The sequence below is a fragment of the Salmo salar genome, chromosome 01, assembly GCF_965601325.2.
Source record: "Salmo salar chromosome 01, fSalSal1, whole genome shotgun sequence".
Classification (NCBI taxonomy): domain Eukaryota; kingdom Metazoa; phylum Chordata; class Actinopteri; order Salmoniformes; family Salmonidae; genus Salmo; species Salmo salar.
In genome coordinates this window covers 53,661,357-53,684,313 of record NC_138291.1, presented here as the reverse complement: position 1 = coordinate 53,684,313, position 22,957 = coordinate 53,661,357, and the positions used below count along the sequence as shown (strand labels likewise).

Sequence of the window (22,957 nt, the reverse complement as noted above, 5' to 3'; positions counted from 1 at the left end):
CCTAATAAAGTCTGTTTACACAGATAAAACGTCATTTTTTTTAGATACTTTAGGATGATTTGGACAAAATAAAAAAAGAAGGACCTTACAGTGGGGGAAAAAAGTATTTGACTTACAAACAAATGATCAGTCTATAATTTTAATAGTAGGTTTATTTGAACAGTGAGAGAGAATAACAACAAAAAAATTCAGAAAAATGCATGTCAAAAATGTTATAAAATGATTAGCATTTTAATGGGGGAAATAAGTATTTCAAAGCACTTCATGGCTACAGACCTGTGTCCTAAGGGTCAGTAGTCATTTAGGCAGGTTACCTTAGTGTTCTTGGGCACAGGGACTATGGTGGTCTGCTTGAAACATGTTGGTATTACAGACTCAGACAGGGAGAGGTTGAAAATGTCAGTGAAGACACTTGCCAGTTTGTCAGCGCATGCTCGGAGTACACGTCCTGGTAATCCGTCTGGCCCTGCGGCCTTGTGAATGTTGACCTGTTTAAAGGTCTTACATCGGCTGCGGAGAGCGTGATCACACAGTTGTCCGGAACAACTGGTGCACTCATGCATGTTTCAGTGTTACTTGCCTTGAAGCGAGCATAGAAGTAATTTAGCTCGTCTGGTAGGCTCGTGTCACTGGGCATCTCTCGGCTGTGCTTCCCTTTGTAGTCTGTAATAGTTTGCAAGCCCTGCCACATCCGAAGAGCGTGGGAGCCGGTGTAGTACAATTCAATCTTAGTCCTGTACTGACACTTTGCCTGTATGATGGTTCGTCGGAGGGCATAGCGGGATTTCTTATAAGCTTCCGGGTTAGAGTCCCGCACCTTGAAAGTGGCATATTTACCCTTTAGCTCAGTGCGGATGTTGCTTGTAATCCATGGCTTCTGGTTGGGGTATGTACGAACAGTCACTGTGGGAACGACGTCATCGATGCACTTATTGATGAAGCCAATGGCTGATGTGGTGTACTCCTCAATGCCATCGGAAGAATCCCAGACAATTTTCCAGTCTGTGCTAGCAAAACAGTCCTGTAGCTTAGCATCTGCTTCATATCACCACTTTTTTATTGACCGAGTCACTGGTGCTTTCTGCTTTAAATTTTGCTTGTAAGCAGGAATCAGCAAGAATCAGGAGGATAAAATTATGGTCAGATTTGCCAAATGGAGTGCGAGGAAGAGCTTTGTATGCGTCTATGTGTGTGGAGTAAAAGTGGTCTAGAGTTATTTTTCCATCTGGTTGCACATTTAACATGTTGGTAGAAATGAGGTAAAATGGATTTAGGTTGTTTGTGGTGGTAAACAGACAGCTACGAAGAGTATAGATGAAAACTCTCTAGGTAGATAGGGTGGTCTACAGCTTATCATGAGATATTCTACCTCAGGCAAGCAAAACCTTGATACATAGACAGCCACCCCTTGTCTTACCAGAGGCTGCTGTTCTATCCTGCCGATACAGTGTATAACCCGCCAGCTGTATGTTATTCATGTCGTCGTTCAGCCACGACTCCATGAAACATAAGATATTACAGCTTTTAATGTCCCGTTTGTAGTTTAATCTCGATTGTAGGTCATTGATTTTATTTTCCAATGATTGCACATTGGCCAATAGAACGGATGGCAGTGGGGGTTTACTCGCTCGCCTACGAATTCTTAGAAGGCAGCCCGACCTCCGCCTCCTTTTTCTACATCTTTTCTTCAAGCAAATGACAGGGATTTGGGCCTGTTCCCGGGAAAGCAGTATATCCTTCACGTCGGACTCGTTAAAAGAAAAATCTTCTTCCAGTTTGTGGTTAGTTATCACTGTTCTGATGTCCAGAAGTTATTTTAGGTCATAAGAGAAGGTAGCAACAACATTATGCACAAAACACGTTTAAAAAAAGTTACAAACAATGCAAAAAAACCTAAGAAAATAGCACAATCTTGTGCAATCTGCCCAGTGACGTGATCTGCCCAGTGAAGCGAACCTACCAGATGGGCTAAATGCCTTTTATGCTCACTTCGAGGCAAGCAACACTGAAGCATGCATGAGAGCACCAGCTGTTCCGGACGACTGTGCGATCACGCTCTCCGTAGCCAATGTGAGTAAGACCATTAAACAGGTCAACATTCACAAGGCCGCGGGGACAGATGATTACCAGGACGTGTACTCAGAGCATGCGCTAACTAACCGGCAAGTGTCTTCACTGACACTTGCCAGTTTCAAGCAGACCACCATAGTCCTTGTGCCCAAGACAGACAAGGTAACCTGCCTAAATGACTACCGCCCCGTAGCACACACGTCTGTAGCCATGAAGTGCTTTGAAAGGCTGGTCATGTGTCATAAGCATCGTAAGGGACAGACCAAGGCGCAGCGGGTATAGTGCTCATCTTCCTTCTTTATTTAGAGAGAGCAATCAAACAAAATAAACAAACGACAAACAGTTCAGTAAGGTTCACAGACTATACCGAAAACAACCACCCACAAACCCAAAGGAAAAAAGAGCGTTGCTGGAGGCTCCGGGCTGAGGAGCGTCGCTGGAGGCTCCTGACTGGGGAGCGTCGCTGGAGGCTCCGGGCTGAGGAACGTCGCTGGAGGCTCCGGGTTGAAGAGCGTCGCTGGAGGCTCCTGACTGGGGAGCGTCGCTGGAGGCTCTGACTTGAGGAGCGTCGCTGGAGGCCTCCTGCGTGGAGCTGGGACCGGTCTCCCCGGACTGGGGAGACTTACAGGAGACTGGGTGCATCGAGCAGGCACGGGGCACACTGGGCGGTCTGGAGCTCTTGGCTGGCACACCCCGTCCTGGCTGAATGGTCAGTGTAGCCCGGCACGGGCGGAGCGCTGGCACAGGGCGAACTGGGCTGTGCTCGAGAGTGAGGGCTGCCGTGTGTAGAGCATAAGCTGGACCGAGGAGACGCACTGGCGGCCAGATGCGCTGCGCCGGGGCACTTCTCCCTGGCTGCCGGCCAACTCTCACCCGGCAACGCCGCGGAGCCCATACTGACCGCACCGGACTGTGCGTGCGTGTGGACGATACCGTGCGCATTTCCGCATAGCTCGGTGCTCTCCTTGTCACCCGCTCCCCACGGCAAGCACGGGGAGTTGGCTCAGGACTCCACCCTGACTCGGCCCAACTCCCCGTGTGCCCCCCCCAAAAGGTTTTTGGGGCTGCCTCCCGCACTTGCCTCTTGGCTTATACAGTGCCTCATAGTAGCGCCGCTCTGCCTTCGCTGCCTCCACTGCCTCCGCTGCCTGCAGTTCCTCCTTTGGTCGACGATACTCCCCAGCCTGCCTCCAGGGTCCCTTCCCGTCTAAAATCTCCTGGCTGTCTTCTTTTGGTGGGTGGTTCTGTCATAGGGGTCGTAAAATGGAGACCAAGACGCAGCGTGGATAGTGCTCATTTTCAAACTTTTTAATGAACACACTTGACAAAATAACAAACAACCAACACAGTCCCGTCAGGTACAAAGACTATAACGGAAAACAACCACCCACAAACCCAAAGGAAAAAAGGGCTGCCTAAGTATGGCTTCCAATCAGAGACAACGAAAGACACCTGCCTCTGATTGGAAACCATACTCAGCCACACATAGAAAACGATCATAGAAAATGAAAACTAGAACAAATCCCCTCTAAATAAACCAACCCCAAAACACACAAAACAACACCCCCTGCCACACCCTGACCATACTACAATGACAAATAACCCCTTTACTGGTCAGGACGTGACATCATGGCTCACATCAACACCAGATGACGCAATCTCAATTGCACTCCACACTGCCCTTTCCCACCTGGACAAAAGGAACACCTACATGAGAATGCTGTTCATTGACTACAGCTCAGTGTTCAACACCATAGTGCCCACAAAGCTTATCACTAAGCTAAGGACCCTGGGACTAAACACCTCCCTCTGCAACTGGATCCTGGACTTCCTGACGGGCCGCCCCGAGGTGATAAGGGTAGGCAACACCACATCTGCCACGCTGATCGTAGACTACAGAAACAGGAGGGCCGAACACACCCCCATTCACATCAACGGGGCTGAAGTGGAGCGGGTCGAGAGCTTCAAGTTCCTTGGTGTCCACGTCACCAACAAACTATCATAGTCCAAACACAACAAGACAGTCGTGAAGAGGGCATGACGCCTATTCCCCCTCAGGAGACTGAAAAGATTTGGCCCCAGATCCTCAAAAAGTTCTACAACTGCACTATCGAGAGTATCCTGACCGGTTGCGTCACCACCTGGCAACTGCTCGACATCCGAACAGAAGGTGCTACAGAGTGTAGTGCGTACGGCCCAGTACATCACTGGGACCAAGCTTCCTGCCAAAAAAAAGTAAATGGCTCAGTAGAATAGAATAAACATTTTGGCTTAACTATAACACAGGAAGGCACAATTTGTAGTCCAACATTTACATGTTTTGGGGTAGGGGGATTTGGGGGCAAGTGTTTAAATAGTTTATAGTTGACACATGTTCCACACCACTGGTTGCCAATGACCTATAGACAGGGGTCAACTGTCCTCTGGGGTGTCATACAGCATACACTAGGCGGTGTCTCGGGAAGGCCCCAAAAAAATAATAATAATACTCCAGCCACCCAAGTCATAGACTGTTTTCTATGCTACCGCACGGCAAGCGGTACCGGAGCACTAAGTCTAGGTCAAAATGGCACCTTAACAACTTCCACCGCTGAAAAATGTATCAAATGGCTACCCCTTGCATTGAATGCATTGACGCCCCCCCCCCCCCCCCCCCCCCCCCTTTACTTTTACAATTCTACTGCTCGCTGTTTATTATCTATGCATAGTCACTTTACCCCTACCTACATGTACATAATACTAAAATCACCACGACTAACCTGTACCCCCACACATTGACTCGGTACCGGTACCCCCTGTTTATAGCCTCGTGATTGTTATTGCCCTGGTACTTGGGGAAAACAGCCCATTTATAAAAACAACATTTCATTAAATAACACAAAATGTGTAAACTATAGCCACTCAATTCCATTCATAGTCCAACCAAGACCATCATCCACATACCACAATTTTACCAAACTCTTTGTGTCAGCAAATGGACATTGTTATTGGTGGTGCTGGTTACCCCACGTTACCTTATATCTTCAAGCCCTGACATTTTATAAATGCTTTTGAATATATTTTCGCAGCATCTCTAAACCTATTCCATTAATATTTTTACCTCATTTTAAATGAGAAAGTTCCTGTTCCCCCTGACGACCAGGCTTCCCCTGACGACCAGGCTTCCCCTGACGACCAGGCTTCTTCATCATGTTTCGCTGTTTGAAGTGGTTTTGGCTCTGGTTCAGTTTATTTACGTAAAAAGAAAAACATGAACTACTTTTTCAAGGTAACTTTAGTTAAGTAAACTATACTTTTCTTAAGGGTAGCTTAACTTCCTCCAGTGGGCAGTAATTGGTAGCTTGGTAAACTATATATTCTAAATGTAAATGTAGCTTCCCCAATACTGATTGAAAGTCAGTCAAGTCAACTACCGGATTGACTTTCTTCTTCATGCCTTCTTGGAGAGTGCAGGAAACTGAAAATGTACAGAAGTGAAGATGAAGTTCCTCAGCATACTTTTTATGTATTGTGTTGACAGGTATAATTGATTGTGTGTTCAAAGTATGGAAATGGAATCTTTAGAACATCCGAGACTTACATTTTTTGTTTTGTGATCTACATCTGTCAATATTAGTTACTATGCTGTTACTAAGCAGTAATGCATTACGGCAGTGTTATGTTACAACACCTAAAAGACAGACACCTAATGGTCCTAAGTGGTATTGCACGAGATGTTTTAATGAACGACACACTTCTTGTACTCCCGTCTCCTGCCTGGGGATATTCTCAACAACACAAATATTACAGTGGCGATGAGGTGATCAAACTTCATAAACGGACATTGCTTGAAGGGAAGAATGAGTAATGAAATTCGAAAATATGATGGCAATGGCAATCGTCAGTTTTTACCGCCAGTAGAAGACTGCTATAAAGCTAGCTAAGCATTACTAAATAGCACAGAGATCGGAAGCTGCTAATAGTGAGCCTATTGGAGTCCAGAAAATCGACACTGGTGGTGAAAGTAAGAACTGGCACTGAACACATTGAAAAAAGGGTGATCTCAGTGGAGAATATGTATTCTGATAAAGGGGAAAATATTTTTTACAAAAAGAAATAGGCATACGAAGACAAAATAAACGTAAAACAGTGTGTGCATGATTACAAATGTGTGTAGAAAATGAAGAAATTGCAAAAACTTGAAGAATTAGATGAACATTCTGAAAATTAAGGAATACAAGTGAATGTAGAAACAGAAAATGGCAACCACTGGTAAAGTACCAGAGTTTGAGGCTACAAAAGAGGATTTTGATTACTATTTAGAGTGCTTTGAGCGTTGGCTGGCTGCAAATTAACTCAAAAGATGAAAAAAAAGCAGACGTGTTTCTCAGTGTTTTGGAGTGAGAATTAAATATAGACAATGCGAGAGTTTCTCCAGGTATCTCGGATACAAGATCAACAACCCAACCGACAGCACCAGCAACCACGAATGTATCAGAGCTGAGGTAATTTTTGGGGTTCCTGAACTACAGATGTAGGATCTCAATTTGATCACCCTGCAATGTAGGAAATGTAAAACATATCATGTATTTGAGATTTAAAAAGGCTTCTGAAGTTTGTAATTTCCACTTTGAAATTTCAGACTAGATTTTTCCTTACGAAAAATGTATTATCCCCTACAAAAACCTATCCACACTGTTGCATCCGCTTCACCAACTGCTGCAGGCCAACACAATGTGGAAATGGTTTTCACAATTAGAAGAAGCATTCGAAACTTGCAAACAGCATCTTCTAAAGAGCAAGCGGCTTGACCACTACAACACAGAGACGAAGCTGAGGCTCGCGAGTAATGCATCTTCATACGGAGTAGGAGCCATCATCTCACATATTTTATCATCAGGTGAAGAACACCCCATCGCATTTGCATCACAGACTCTGTCACCAAGTGAGAAAAATTCAGCTCAAATTCAGAAGGAAGCCATGAGCATAATATTTGGAGTGAAGAATTTTCACATATACCTCTACAGAAGGAACTTCCAATTGCTGACAGATCACAAACGTCTGTTGGCCATCCTTGGACCAAAATCAGCCATAGCAACCATGGCTGTACTTTGAATGCAACTTTGGGCTCTGATACGGCTAGCCTACGACCACGAGATCGAGTACAAATACAGATGCACTATCAAGACTACCATGCAAAAGTGACACCGCCATTGAAGTAATGGAGCACTCTTCCAGATCTCTCTCATCGACAAACTGCATATATCTCCTTCAGACATAGCAAAGGAAATAAGGAAAGACCCAGTGCTTTCAAAAGTCTTGGACTTAACATAGGTGGGCGGGCCAACCTTTGTAAGCAACAATAGCCTTTGTCCATTCAACAATAACAAATATCAGTTATCTACAAATCAAGGTTTTGTTCTGTGGGGATCAAGGGTGGTGTTACCTCCCAAGTTCTGGAGGAGACTGCTATCTGACTTGTATGAGGGACTTCCAGGGGTCACTCAAATTAAAGCACTCGCCCGCAGTTATCTGGAACCACTTCTAAATGTTTCGCAAAACAACAGATTAAGGCACATCCTGCTACCACCTTACCATCCTGCATCAAAAGGAGCAGCGGAGAGCAGTGCATACCTTTAAGAAGGACTAGACTCAAGGCTCAGTCTGTGCCCACCCACCAAAGGCTTGCCCACTTGCTGTTCATTTACCGGAACACACCACACACACAGTAAAGGAATGTACAGCAGCTGAACTGTTTCTGAAACGCCAACCACGTACCCACCTGACACTGTTGAAACCAGACTTGTCCAACACTGTGGCTAAGCACCAGATGCAACAGAAGAATGCTCATGACAGACTCAGACTGTCAGAGAATTCGAAGAGGGAGAAAAGGGTGATGGTACGTGATTTCAGACACCCCAAGAAGGTGTGATCCTTCGACACATAGCTCTTTTTACCTACCATGACCAAGTTGATCATTGCCATGTCAACGTTTATGTGGATCCTCTGCTACGGTCCAATGCCCCAGCAGAGACATGCAGAGAGAACGAGAACAACGACCCCCAGGACTATGCTCCTGACTGTGGACGTACAAAAGAGACACAGCCTGACCTCCCACCTGAACCTGGCCTACCACTGGAAGCCCAGAAAGAGCGAAGGTATCCTTTTCAACAGCAAAGAGCACCTCAAAAGCTTGACCTTTGAGTTGAAAAATGAACAGTGAAATAACAAAGACTGATACGTTCTAAAGCAAAGTGAAAGAAAAAGGACATTACCTGTCTTTTAGTTAATAGGGCACAAGTTCCTCCTTCGGAGCAGAATAATCCCCTGGACTTGTGCTGGGCTCTGATAAGTCTACTTCCACCCAGTAGTTGAGACATTTTTAATATACATTGTTCAGGTTTTGCATTAGAGTATTTCCAGAATACTTACCTCATTCTTAGGAGTTAAAGGCTATGGTGCAGGAGCGTAGTATCTGTGATCTACGTCTGTCTATATTAGTTGCAATGATGTTACTAAGCAGTAATGCATTACGACAGTGTTACGTTACGACACCTATTAGACAGTGCACATGCGCACTATGGTCCTAAGTGGTATTGCACGAGATGTTTTACTAAACGACATGCTAGCCTGTACTCCCGTCTCCTGCCTGGTGTTATTCTCCACAACACAAATATTACAAAATTGACTGTGCATGCATTCTGCCATCTACTGTATCATTCCAGATTCTACTATATGGTAAACTAGGGCTGTCCCCAACTAAAAAAATTATTGGTCGACCGAAAGTCATCTGTTACTTCGACCAATCGATTGCTCAAAATGTTATAGGTGTATTTTTCCATATATAGACACACCCTATGTGTTTTAATAAAATCAACTATGTGCATTGAGGTTGTCTGATGCTTTAAGCTTATGGTTTGATGCTTCAAGAGGGCACCAGAGATCTAGATAACCAGAATAAATAAAATAACCTGACCCAACTATTCTCCTCCCCGCTCCTGCTGGCTTTCGCAGATTCTGCCATTAGGGCTGCCATTCTGAAGATGCCGGTAATAGGCTACACGAGGAGTCGGCAACCTTTCTCATATGGAATGCAAAGTTATCTTACCATTTCTACCGATCTGCATGCCAATAATGGTTTTCATATGCACATTTTTGTGAAAAAGTTTAATTTTATAATTATGTCTTCATATCTCAAAATCATTGTCATGTGGCTAATCAAAATTATATCCAAAGCTAAATGAAAATGATACAAACCTAAAAAGTAACTTCTACTGCCATTGCCAACTATGTAAAAATAGCCTACATAAAGCCAACGAATAAAAACATTGCAACCTGCAGGTAGAAAATATCCTGATAAAAAAATAAATATCCTATAAATCACATTGGCTACACATGGCCTGTCTGCAACAAACCTGAAACATTGTATCAACTATTAACTTGGGTCTGGTCCAAAGCTTGCGCTAGCGAACTTACAACATTGTATAAAATATTCTGGGCCCGCAGTTGCCCGCGCCAGTGAGCTCGGGACAGGTTATTTGCACAAGTGATAAGAAGCAGTGCTTGACTTGGGCAGGAGCTCACCGGAGCTGAGTAGCGGCACCTCAAATGTTCTACTGCTTGAGCTCCTGTTCCTCTTATAGACATTTGCTCAAAAGTATTATGGAGCACCTCCACCTAAATATAAACAGTACCAGCACCCCAAAATGAGTACCGGAACCTATTTCAGTCCAAGTCATGCACTGATAAGAAGCCTATTTTATGACGTTTCCACTAGCTCAGAACATGACATTTTTTCCTTTCATGCTGAGTGTATATCGAAAGGGAGAGAGCTGGAAAGATTTTTCAAATTCCTTGGGGAACTATTGTAAATTTCAATGGATGTAAAAACAGACTTCGTTGTTTGCCGTTTGATGTGAAGAAAACATTAATTTGAGAAGCTCCACAGGTCATTAGTGGTGGTGCGTTAAGTCAATCAGAAATACTATCAGATCACGCAGGCCAGGTAGCCCATAGGCCTATTTTTATGCGTGTTTGTCCTTACTCAACATTGACAGGAGTGCTCCAAACAAAAGACAATGACTAACTTGACAGAACTGGCAATGTGGTACAGAGCTCGATTTGGCCTCTGCGTGCCTCGAGGCTCAGCAATTGCGTAACACCGTCCATATGATCCTCTGACCACATTTTCGAATCAAGCATAAATTGACTTTTAGTCTAGGCCTCCGCAATGGATTAGTTCATTGAGATGGGCGCAAATATATATATTTGTTACCGCTCGACTAAAACTATCTCGGTCGACCAACAGCCCAACGACCAAACAATCGACGTATTGTATTTTAGCTGTTATATGAAACAAAATAGAACATGATGATTGTATCTTCACGACAGATTACCCTGCTTAAATGAACAGGTAAAAACCCGGTGGAGCCTGTTTTAATTTCACAAAGTTGCCATACCACAGATGTTCTTTGATATTCATGAACAACTGCCTGGGGTTGGATGTTAGCAATACCACTCACTTTCATCTCTCTCCCCGGCTCTTCCTCAAGTGTCTCTTTGCGTACAGTGGGAACAACACATCTGAGACATGGTGCTCTAGCTGCTGATCATAAATGATTTTGCATGCCTGAAAAAGCCCAAATGACTGTGTCAATCTTCCAAACCCTTAGGTTTTTTACAATGGTAATACAATGCATACTATGAAATTAATTATAGTAATGTAATGTGTGTGAAAATTAGATAAAAGAATGACAGCATGAATGATGACAAGTATTCTATGACCAACTTCTATTTCTCACTTTCTTCTAAAAACAATTCCTATTGTACATGTCAGTAAGGAACGGGTAATAAAAAGGTATTTCCACGACTGCACAATCTTTTTCATGAGGCTCCCACCCTGTCTGCAGCATGATGGCCATTAGCAATGAGAGATGCTTTGATGTCATACTTCAGATGCACGGAGCTCTCAGGAGGTTGCAACAGCTGTTTCTGCCTTAAACAACATCTGCGTGTGAGCCTGACACCTACAATACAGTCAAAACTTGAGACTACCTGAGTCAAACTTATTGGAGAATGGGTGAGTTGTTGAATATTGGCAGATGTAAAGTCAACATTGAAGTGGATAAGGACATAAAGATCACATAGGGCTCTACTAAGGCGGTGCAAGTGCCAAACGCACATTAGTTGGCAATTTCAGCATGTAAAAACTGGCGTTCTGGCATTTTCCACCCCTTGCGCCAGGTTCAGCAATTTACTTGTCTGATAACAGCTCACTTGTGCCGAGGTGGGAGAGGTGGCAATATTTGAGGTGTGTGCTTAAAATTAAGCGCATATCGGGATTTTAAAGACCAACGAAAAGCAGGTGATAGCGGTAAGGCAGTTGGTAATGCCATGGATTTTGTGAGTGGAAGCGCAACCTATCCGGCCGTGATGCAGAGTGCCCTTTATGCTCATGGAACAAGAGAGATCTGTTTTTGTGCCAGTAACCCTTGCATTAATAAACATAAAAAAAGGAATGTTTTTCTCCATTTAGTTTCATTTGATTTAAAACAAGCATAACCTCCCCTCAATGAAGCCACATTTTCTTGTTCTGCCTAATGCGTTGGCCAATTAGCCAAGCCTATCAATAAAGGGTTTGGCTCGTGTGACTGGTTTGAAATCAATCTTAACAACCAAAGCTTTATTAAAAGATCAAGTTTGGGAGCAGCAAAACAGTGAGTGGACATCCCCTTTTTATCTATGTATTAGAGGCTGACATTTTAGCCAGCTCCCATTTTGGACATTCGTAAAACCCCCATCATGTAAGCTATACAGTGCATTCGAAAAGTATTCAGACCCCTTGACTTTTTCCACATTTTATTACATTACAGCCTTATTACAGCCTTATACAGCCTCATTACAGCCTCATTACAGCCTTATGGGGTGGCAGGTAGCCTAGTGGTTAGAGCGTTGGACTATTAACCGAAAAGTTGCAAGATCGAATCCCCGAGCTGACAAGGTAAAAATCTGTCGTTCTGCCCCTGAACAAAGCAGTTAACCCACTGTTCCTAGGCTGTCATTGAAAATAAGAATTTGTTCTTAACTGACTTGCCTAGTTAAATAAAAGGTAAAATAAATGATATTATGGATACATTCGTTTTTTCCCCCTCATCAATCTAAACACAATACCCCCCATAATAACAAAGCGATAAGGGATGGTGCGGGGGTGCTTTGCTAGTGACACGGTCAGTGATTTATTTAGAATTCAAGGCACACTTAACCAGCATGGCTACTACAGCATTCTGCAGCGATACACAATCGCATCTGGTTTGCACTTAGTGGGACTATCATTGGTTTTTCAACAGGACACTGACCCAAAACACACCTCCAGACTTTGTAAAGGCTATTTGACCAAGAAGGAGAGTGATGGAGTGCTGCATCAGATGACCTGGCCTCCACAATCACCCGATCTCAACCCAATTGAGTTGGTTTGGGATGAGTTGGACCGCAGAGTGAAGGAAAAGCAGCCAACAAGTGCTCAGCATATGTGGGAACTCCTTCAAGACTGATGGAAAAGCATTGCTCATGAAGCTGGTTGAGAGAATGCAAAGAGTGTGCAAAGCTGTTATCAAGGCAAAGTGTGGCTACTTTGAAGAATCTAAAATATATTTTGATTTGTTAAACACTTTTTTGGTTACTACATGATTCCATTTGTGTTATTTCATAGTTTTGATGTCTTCACTATTACTCTACAATTTAGAAAATTGTAAAAATAAAGAAAGACCCTGGAATGAGTAGATGTGCCCAAACTTTTGACTGGTACTGTAAGTATTCAGACCCATTAATCAGTACTTTGTTGAAGCACCTTTGGTAGCGATTACAGTCTTGAGTCTTCTTGGGTAAGATGCTACAAGCTTAGCACACCTGTATTTGGGGAGTTTCTCACATTCTTCTCTGCAGATCCTCTCAAGCTCTGTCAGGTTGGATGGGGAGCATCGCTGCACAGCTATTTTCAGGTCTCCCTGAGATGTTCGATCGGGTTCAAGGCCTGGGCTCTGGCTGGAGCACTCAAGGACATTCAGAGACTTGTCACGAAGCCACTCCTGCGTTGTCTTGGCTGTGTGCTTAGGGTCGTTGTCCTGTTGGAAGGTGAACCTTCACCCCAGTCTGAGGTCCTGAGCGCTCTGGAGCAGGTTTTTATCAAGGATCTCTGTACTTTACTCCGTTCATCTTTTCCTCGATCCTGACTAGTCTCCTAGTCCCTGCAGCTGAAAAACATCCCCAAAACATGATGCTGCCACCACCATGTTTCACCGTAGGGATGGCGCCAGGTTTGCTCCAGACTTGACGCTTAGCATTCAGGCCAAAGTGTTCAATCTTGGTTTCATCAGACCAGATCATATTTTTTCTCATGGTCTGAGAGTGCTTTAGGTGCCTTTTGGCAAACTCTAAGAGGGCTGTCATGTGCCCTTTACTAAGGAGTGGCTTACTTCTGGCCACTACCATAAAGGCCTGATTGGTAGAGTGCTGCAGAGATGGTTGTCCTTCTGGAAGGTTCTCCCATCTCTACAGAGGAACTCTGGAGCTCTGTCAGAGTGACCAATGGGTTGTTGGTCACCTCCCTGACCAAGGCCCTTCTCTCCCGATTGCTGTTTGGCCGGGCAGCCAGCTGTAAGAAGAGTTGGCGGTTCCAAACTTCTTCCATTTAAGAATGATGGCCACTGTGTTCTTGGGGATCCGCTGAAGACATTTTTTGGTACCCTTCCCTAGATCTGTGCCTCGACACAATGGGGTATTGTGTGTAGATTGATGAGGGAAAAAATGCATTTAATCAATTTTAGAATAAGGCTGTAACGTAACAAAATGTGGAAAAAGTCCTGTATGTGTCCATATGACCATCATGAAACGAGAGATGAGATGATGCTGGTGACCCTCGTATTTAGAAGTTATTTTTCTGTAACAATTGCTTGTTTTCCATTTCATATGATTAAAAACCAAGCCCTCCGTAGGCTACATATACCCTTGGCCTAGGCTACTATAATGAAGGCTGGTTCAAAAGCAATGTGTCATGTCTTTTTTATCCTGGCAATTTTATGATATCATGCTTCTGACCCCAATTTATTTAGAGATATTATTGCAAAAGAGAAAAAAAAGAGAAACAAATACACAATTTCATTAAAAAACAAACTTATTAATGGTTTTACGATAGGAACGTCCATGGCTCGCATGCAATGAAATTAAGGAGCTGTCTGCTATTTCTGGAGAAGTGTGAATGAGATTCGTAAGATGGTTCCATTATGTATATAGAGTTCAATAAGTACTTGCACTCAAAACCATGAAGAGGAATAACCCCAGCAGGCTGATACGCAAAAATAATACAACTCATTTATTCCATGCTCAAAAGAATAGAAAAAGTGAAAGTGCCGTGGTGCTTTTAAAAAATATAGATTTCTTTTAATTAAACGGAGCATACGTTTCGACCATATGCCTTCATCAGTGCTGTACAAACAAATTAAGAAGACATGTACTTAAAACACCTGCTGTGCGTAACAAGTGCAAGCAGATAGTTAATAAGAGACGGGCGAATAGGGAGTCAATGCATATTAATATATAAAAGAATATATAAAAAGGAATTGAAAAAAAATGGACAAATCATATCTCACATATAACTGGGAAGAGACAACAGTCTGGGCTACATAACAATATCAGAAGCAATAGATACGGACGGACTGCTTAGTGTGTGTAGACAACACTAGAAGAAACATAAAAGGTCATTAAGCCCTTGAGTTAAGGAGAAGATCCATAGGATACCAGTAGCCAGACGTTTTCATGAGGCTAATCATGTGATTGATCTGAAATTCTGTGCCACTGACCGCATTCTCAAGCTGCAGATGCCGCAATACGGATGAGCGCCTTCTCCAGTGCGAAGCCCTACGGATCTTCTCCTTAAAAACGCTACACCCACAAGGGCTTAATGAGGAATTGGACCTTGCATGTTTCTTGTAGTGTTGTCTACACACACTAGCAACTGTATTTAGACATAGCCTATTTAAAACAAGTTGTTTTGATTAGAATTTCATTAGAGTTATTCACTCTCTATTTAGGCCTTATAAATAATGCATTTCATCTTGCTTATTGACAACATTTTGCAGGTCCATAGCTCAGCCATAATGCATTTATGGTAGGGCCTATCCCCTATATCAGTGTGAATGCTATGTTTAACAACTACGACATTGTACCTATAGCGCTACTGCCGGCGCTAAGATGTTCCCTTGTGTTAGGTGGGTTAAAATAGAGCCCATACTGTAAGTAACAAAGTAGTCTACTGTAGGAAAATATGAAAAGTTGTGTTGTCTACCTACACGTTCACATACAAGGAAACCTAATGTAAGAAATGTGAATGAGGTGGCAAGGGACCATCAAGGGAAGCAAATGAGCTCAACCAAACATGTGTTCATGTATTTCAATCTCTTTGATGGGGGGGTCAAAAACATGAGAACCTAAACAGCTCAGTGTCTATGATACACTGGGACATTGAGATCAGAATGAAGATGCTGCCTACTGGCCCAGTATCACAACTTCCTGCATCAACACTGGCTACGTCACAATTATCTTTGCTTCCTACCAAGGCGTGCACTTGCTCACTTCGCCTCACTGATTTTAATTATTTTAGATTTGTGTGACGTAGTGAATGGGTGTGACTGGGGGCGCCAAAATGTTCATACATAGTCCTTTAAAGCAGCTGGAGGTGTGACATTAACAGAGACAAATGAGAAAAAGGTTAACTTCTCAGCTTGATTCAGATACAAGTGGCCTTTACTATAGCTGACAGTCGTCCTCTTACAGACTCTAGATGAGGAAAATGTTTCATTGTTACAAGACAGACCTATGTGGATACCCATGTAATAATCTACTGATCCAAGTACTTCTCAATGAAGCCATGACAACATTTGCGTTAAATGTAGAGTCAAGTACCACTTGACAATTTTACAGTGCCTCTCTGAATTGGGGAAAATGGTAATGTAGTAATCTTATGGTTATAGAGGGCCTGACGCTGGCCTTGATTTGTCTTAAAAGCATGAAACCACAAAGCTCTTATTGCCTGAATGAGCACATGAATTTGTTACGATGTTTGAATATACATGGACACTACATTCAGTATGTCATATTTACATTTTAGTCATTTAGCAGACGCTCTTATCGAGGGACTTACAGTAGTGAATGCATACATTTCAATTCTTTTCATACATTTTTTTTTAAACATTTTTTTCTCCCCATACTGGCCCCCCATGGGAATCGAACCCACAACCCTGGCGTTGCAAACACTATTGCAAACACCATGCGCTACCAACTGAGCCACAGGGAGCTACTTCTGCTAGTCCTTGTGCCTCTTAACGCTGAAAATGCTGACTTTGGGACAAACATTGATTACTGTCTAAATCTCTGCACCAGGGAACTTGCAGTAAATATAGTACCCCCAAAACATCCATAGAGAGACACTACTACTGCTGAAGAGAACAAATGCACATGTATGCAAAAATAGCTATTGCAAAAATTTCAATTTAAAACAATACAGTACTTAAAAATATATAAAACATATTAAATATTGTATTTCTCAAATGAAGTTAACAAAGGTCAGGTGAAGTTGACAAGGATCATAGTGACCTTTTAACTCCACTTGAAATGCCACACCAACACTGGTTATTTGATGTGTATCAATAAATACACCCCCAAAAAATATTTGTTGGTACCACTTTTCATTGAATGTTTGCTGCAATAGGGTAAATGATATCAAGATACAGCGCATTCAGAAAGTTTTCAGACCCCTTGACTTTTCCCACATTGTTACATTGCAGCCTTATTCTAAAATTCTACACACAAAACTCTATAATAACAAAGCAAAAACATTTTATTTTATTCCAAATGTATCATATAAAATAAACGGAAATATCATATTTACATAAGTAGCCAGACCCTTTATTCAGTACTTTGTTGAAGCACCTTTGGCAGCGATTACAGCCTCGATTCTTCTTGGGTATGATGCTACAAGCTTGGCACACCTGTATTTGGGGAGTTTCTCCCATTCTTCTCTGCTGATCCTCTCAAGCTCTGTCAGGTTGGATGTGGAGCGTCGCTGCACAGCTATTTTCAGATCTCTCCAGAGATGTTCGATTGGGTTCAAGTCCAGGCTCTGGCTCTGCCACTCAAGGACATTCAGAGACTTTCCTTGCAACTTTCCTGTGTTGTCTTGGCTGTGTGCTTTGGGTCGTTGTCCTGTTGGAAGGTGAACCTTCACCCCAGTCTGAGGTCCTGACCGCTCTGGAGCAGGTTTTCTTCAAGGATCTCTGTATTTTGCTCCATTCATCTTTGCCTCGATCCTGACTAGTCTCCCAGTCCCTGCCGCTGAAAAACATTCCCACAGCATGATGCTGCCACCACCATGCTTCACCGTAGGGATGGTGCCAGACATCCTCCAGATGTGCGCTTGGCATTCAGACCAAAGAGTCTAATCTTGGTTTCATCAGACCAGAGAATCTTGTTTCTCATGGTCTGAGAGTGCTTTACGTGCCTTTTGGCAAACTCCAAACCAGCTGTCATGTGCTTTTTACTGCGGAGTGGCGTCTGCCTGGCCACTCTACCATAAAGGCCTGATTGGTGGAGTGCTGCAGAGATGGTTGTCCTTCTGGAAGGTTCTCCCATCTCCACAGAGGAACTCTGGAGCTCTGTCAGAGTGACCAGCGGGTTCTTGGTCACCTCCCTGACCAAGGCCCTTCTCCCCCAATTGCTCAGTCTGGCTGGGCGGCCAGCTCTAGGAAGAATCTTGGTGGTTCCAAACTTCTTCCATTTAAGAATGATGGAAGCCACTGTGTTCTTGGGGACCTTCAGTGCTGCAGATATTTTTTGGTACCCTTCCCCAGATCTGTGCCTCGACACAATCCTGTTTCGGAGCTCTACGGACAATTCCTTCAACCTCATGGCTTGGTTTTTGCTCTGACATGCACTGTCAACTGTGGGACCTTACATAGACAGGTGTGTGCCGCTCCAAATCATGTCCAGTCAATTTAATTTACCAAAGGTGGACTCCAATCAAGTTGTAGAAACAACTCAAGGATGATCAATGGAAAAAGGATGTACTTGAGCTCAATTTCAAGTCTCATAGCCATGGTACTGAATTATTTCATACATTTGCAAAAATGTCTAAAAACCAGTTATCTTTGTCATTATGGGGTACTGTGTGTAGATTGATGAGGGGAAAAAATGATTTAATACATTTTAGAATATGGCTGTAACGTAACAATACGGGGAAAAGGTCAAGGGGTTGGAATACTTTCCAAATGCACTGTATTTAATTTAATGTTGATAGCATTTCCCTTGTTTGTGATAAACAGCATCGCTTTAAGAGGCCACGTCTGAAATGCGTATCGCCAGTCATCATTCTTTTTGCTGAAGGAAGCAACGTTGCTGACATTGCCATGTTGCATTAGAGTCACGCCAAGAAAAATAAGGGGACACAATCTAGGACATGCTGTCTAAAATCATCTGAAACAACTTCAGATAATCCACAGTGAGCCAGAGAAGGGCTCTTATAAGACACTGTAATGCTTTCAAATCAGAGGGCTCTCACACACTAACCCAGGATGCTCAAACCTTGATTCGCCTTTTATTCACACCAGCATACTGTGGCACCGAACCAGGAATATCTGTTCACGTTGGAAACAAACAGGGCTGGCTAATAGAGAGTCATACATTATCACATACGCACAATCATATGAATAAATCTAGCACTGCAACCAACTATTGTCAATAATTTGTCAGGCCAAACGTATGATTTCTCAAAGAGATACAGTCAAATGAAAATGGTCAATGAAATGTTGTGTGTTCCGTATTAAGGTACCAAACATGTTGAGACAAGCAGGATCTCTCACCGGTCTTACAGATGGGGCAGCACTGTTCAGGCTCATACACTGGGTCCACACACTCTGTCTGGGGGCAAGCTGACACAGAGCACAACACCTCTCCACTCCCCTCACAGCGACACTTCTCACACGGAGACACCTGGGGGCAGAGGGAAAAAGACTGTGTTTAAAAATCTCTCTCTCTCTCATGCAAGAACTCACTCACTCACTCACCTGTCTGGTCCACTAGCCAATATAAGGACATTGAACATCAAACATTCAGCCACAGAGCTTAGAACACAGGGAGGTCCCATCTTACGGCACTTTATTGGAAATACATACTTCATTTGAAGGAGACATGCGATTGTGTGCTCAGTTGGAAACAGAAGCTATAAGCTTCAAATGTCTTGCTTTGTGAACTAGAGAGAACAGTTTGATTAATGGAGCTTTCCAAGTCCGAAAGTATTGGAGAAAAACAGGGCCCAAGTCCGTATGATGCAACTTGTGTCGACAATATGCCTTCAACCAAGTCACCCCCCTTGACTGGAGATGCTACCACCGTAGGCTTTAGTCTGAAGCCACTCGTAGCCATGTGAGCATTTCCTTTTAAATCAGAGAACATAGGTTAATCCTAACAGCATGGATCAAGTCGACTGCAGAGCGGCAAAAGCTTCTGACCAGCACGCCAATGTGAAAAACGGCAAGAGAGAGACCCCACTTACAGTATCGCCGCGGAACACAGCAATCAACCACAAGGCTCGCCTGTTGCTTTCTTTCTAATCCTCTAGGCAGGCATCCACAGAGGATAGGAGACATTTACTTTAGTGGAAGTGGGTCCCTCTAGCTCTCTTTTTCCTTTCTCTCTTTCTGATCTCTCTCTCTCTCTCCACAGACTTCTCCCAGGAGAGCTACAAGCTGTGCCTTTCAATACAGAGCTGCTTGTATCACTCTGCATTAATGGAAATAAGTCCCATATTAGACCTCCAGTGGGAGGGATAACTCCACCAAGACTAGAATATATCAAGATAAGAATATTAACACAATTACTCTTAAGCTTAAACATACTATTCAATTTAGCAGCCCCAAGTAATGTTCAGACTTTGTGTGAATAAAATAAATGCTGACTTTTGCCATCATAAATGTGCTTCGCTGCTTGTTTGCTTGCTACACTGAAAAGTATTTTGGTATAGTCTTCACGATACACTGGCAATCTATCAACAGTTTCCCACATGGAATGTCTACGGAGACCGAAACGTTGGTAACAAGATCCACTAAAACTGTGGAACATCTAGATTACCAGCCGACTAAATTCAACTCCATGATTTACAATGGAGTTGAGTGGCGACTAGTGGGGACTGGAGCTCCGACGTCATTTTAGCATCCAAAGAATAGCTCGCAACTACCCAGAACAATGTCGTGTGCAGAGGTGTAAAGTACTTAACCCAAAAAACTACTATAAAGTATTTTTACTTATCTGTACTCTACTTTCCTATTTATATTTTTATACTTTTACTTTTGATACTTAAGTATATTTGAGCAATTACATTTACTTTTGATACTTAAGTATATTTAAAACCAAATACAGTTAAGACTTTTACTAAAGTAGTATTTTACCGGATGACTTTCACTTTTACTTGAGTCATTTTCTATTAAAGTATCTTTACTTTTACTCAAGTATGATATTTGGGTACTTTTTCAACCACTGGTAGTGTGTAATTCATTTTATGTGATGTCAGAGCTCCAGTCTTCCCACACAAGTCGCCGCTCAACTCCATCGTAAATCGTGGAGTTGCGTTTAATCAGCTACTAGATCCCTAGTGTGCTGGAGTTTCTTTTCAATTCAGAGGTTGATCTCTTGAAGCACAGACTGTCATAAGAAAACATTTAAATTAAATAGCACGATGAAAGAGGCTGCCTAAGGAGGTCATCATCACCTGGGTTGTATTCATGTAGAAAAACGTTTTGAAACGGATAACAAACACTAGCGTTTCTTGTTGTACACGTTCAGGTAATCCATTCCCGTTCGCTCGTTTGCTTAATGTTTGGTTCCTAGAGAATAACACCCTGTAAACCTTTAAAGATATCATTTCCAGACTCACCTTAAACTCTTGTAGCGTTGTGTAGACCTTTCCCCTGAACTCACAGTAGTTCTTCTTCTCCTTGCACTCTGGACAGCACTGGCTGGTGTCCACCCGGATGCAGCGAGGGTGAACTTTGGGACATTCAGGTTTGGCACACAGGGGTCCCTCGTCCGTGCAGAGGCAAGGGCATGTGGAGGGCCCCGGGGTAAACTTCTCCCCAATTGCAAACACAAAGCCACTTTCGTCCATGCAGCCCTTCCCCCTGTAATCTGGATATGCGTACTCATCGATAGCATCAAGAGAGAGATTTGTTTCACTCGTGGGACCCTCGTCTACTCGGCTCAGGCCCCCCTCTTGCTCTTCCCACAACTCCTGTGATGCCTTCCCACCCTTGGATCCAGCAAGTTTCTGGGAGCTGGAGTTTGGCCTGGATCTGTTGACAGAGGTTCTGTTGCTGGCCCCTCTGTGGGTCTCCAGGCCCATGAAACTGATCTCCTCCAGCTGCGGCTGGGTGCTGTAGCTGAGCGCCCCCACTGAGACCTGCTGCTTGTCCTGCTTGTCCTCTCTGGCCTGGGTCAGGACACGCTCCAAGCGTTCCCGGCTCACTGACAAGTCTGCCACGGGATTACACTGAGTACTGGTCAGAAACAACATAACAAAGAGGACTTCCACTGTCATGGCAACAGAGTGCACCATCTCTCCCCACCACCTGGAAGGTGGGATGACACCTTGGCTTCACATAACACACTTCATATCTCAGGTGTGAGCCAGTCCATCTGGAAAAAGAGAATGAAACTGGAATGAAGTATTTGACAGTATGTAGTCTAGACATTGATATTGTCTCTTAGCCTGGTCCAAATTCTGTGCTTTATAGAAAACTCCTCTTGTCGTTATCATGGCCAAACAATGACCAAGACAATGTTCATAGGAGTTGGCTATTCAGCATAAACATATCTGACTAATTGTCTTCATGTTAGCCCCAATAAGGACTCTGTTTTTTCATTGCAATGCCAGATCCTATCAAAGAAACACCTCACATGACCTAAAGAAAACCTCAGCGACTTGGGCTGTCAGAACGGAGTTTATTCATATTGCCAGTGTCAGGAAATCAATAGGCGTTCTTACACTAACACTTCCTTGCATCAAATGCTCCCAGCAGGGATAGACTGTGGAGAAAATTGCCAAAAAATAACCTGAATCTCACTCCCCACCCGGAACAAAGGAAATATAATCAATGGATTCCGGTTCAAATAAAATCAGACAACTATACAGGGAGAAATTGATTAGAAAAGAGATCGTGATTTTCTTCAGGAAGAATGAATTTACTGTAGCTAGGGGAAATTTCTAGACCAACTTAGATCAGTGAACAGCTTAAAAAGTGTATATTTATTCATTTATTTCTTTACATTTTTGGGGGACTTGTGTGCATTGTTTGGTGTTTGTTAGGCATTACTGCATTGTTGGAGCTAGAAACATAGGCATTTCGCTGCACCTGCGATAACATCTGCTAAATATGTGTATGCGACCCCAAAAAATGGATAAAAAAAATAACAATAAAATTATGTGTTCCATTATATGTTCTAGATCTATGGCTCTGGTTTTGTACATGTGCAGTGGTCTCACACACCAGGCCTGGGGCCACCAAACTGCAGCTTACGGATCTGATGTGGCACGCAGGCCAGGAGTTTGAGACCACTAATGTAAAGGGGATCAATATTTGTTTCATTATTTATATTGGTCAAACAATGCCCCCCCCCCCCCCCCCCCCCCCCCCCCCTTTTACTTTGTTACAATGAAATCTATTGAATTCAGTAATTAAACAATGGTTGTTTTATGACATAAACATGCTGTCATAAACAGACAGAAACTGTCATGACTATTTATGACATTGCCTATTATATTATCATGGCACCAACATCCTTGTTAAGTAGCAGCCTTGCACGAGGCTTG

The 22,957-nt window shown here is 43.2% G+C and overlaps 1 protein-coding gene across 1 annotated transcript in view; it reads right to left on the bottom strand.

Moving 5' to 3' along the window:
* Positions 1 to 21,780, bottom strand: part of LOC106605291 (brorin) — a 29,738-nt gene extending 7,958 nt beyond the window's left edge. Inside the window, exons 1-2 of the mRNA XM_014200767.3 lie at positions 21,026 to 21,780; positions 18,957 to 19,086 (exon numbers count right to left, since the gene is read on the bottom strand). Of these exons, the coding sequence (XP_014056242.1) occupies positions 18,957 to 19,086; positions 21,026 to 21,703 (808 nt within the window). The 5' untranslated portion in view covers positions 21,704 to 21,780. The remainder of the gene's footprint in view (positions 1 to 18,956; positions 19,087 to 21,025) is intronic.
* Between the last annotated feature and the right edge of the window lie 1,177 nt (positions 21,781 to 22,957).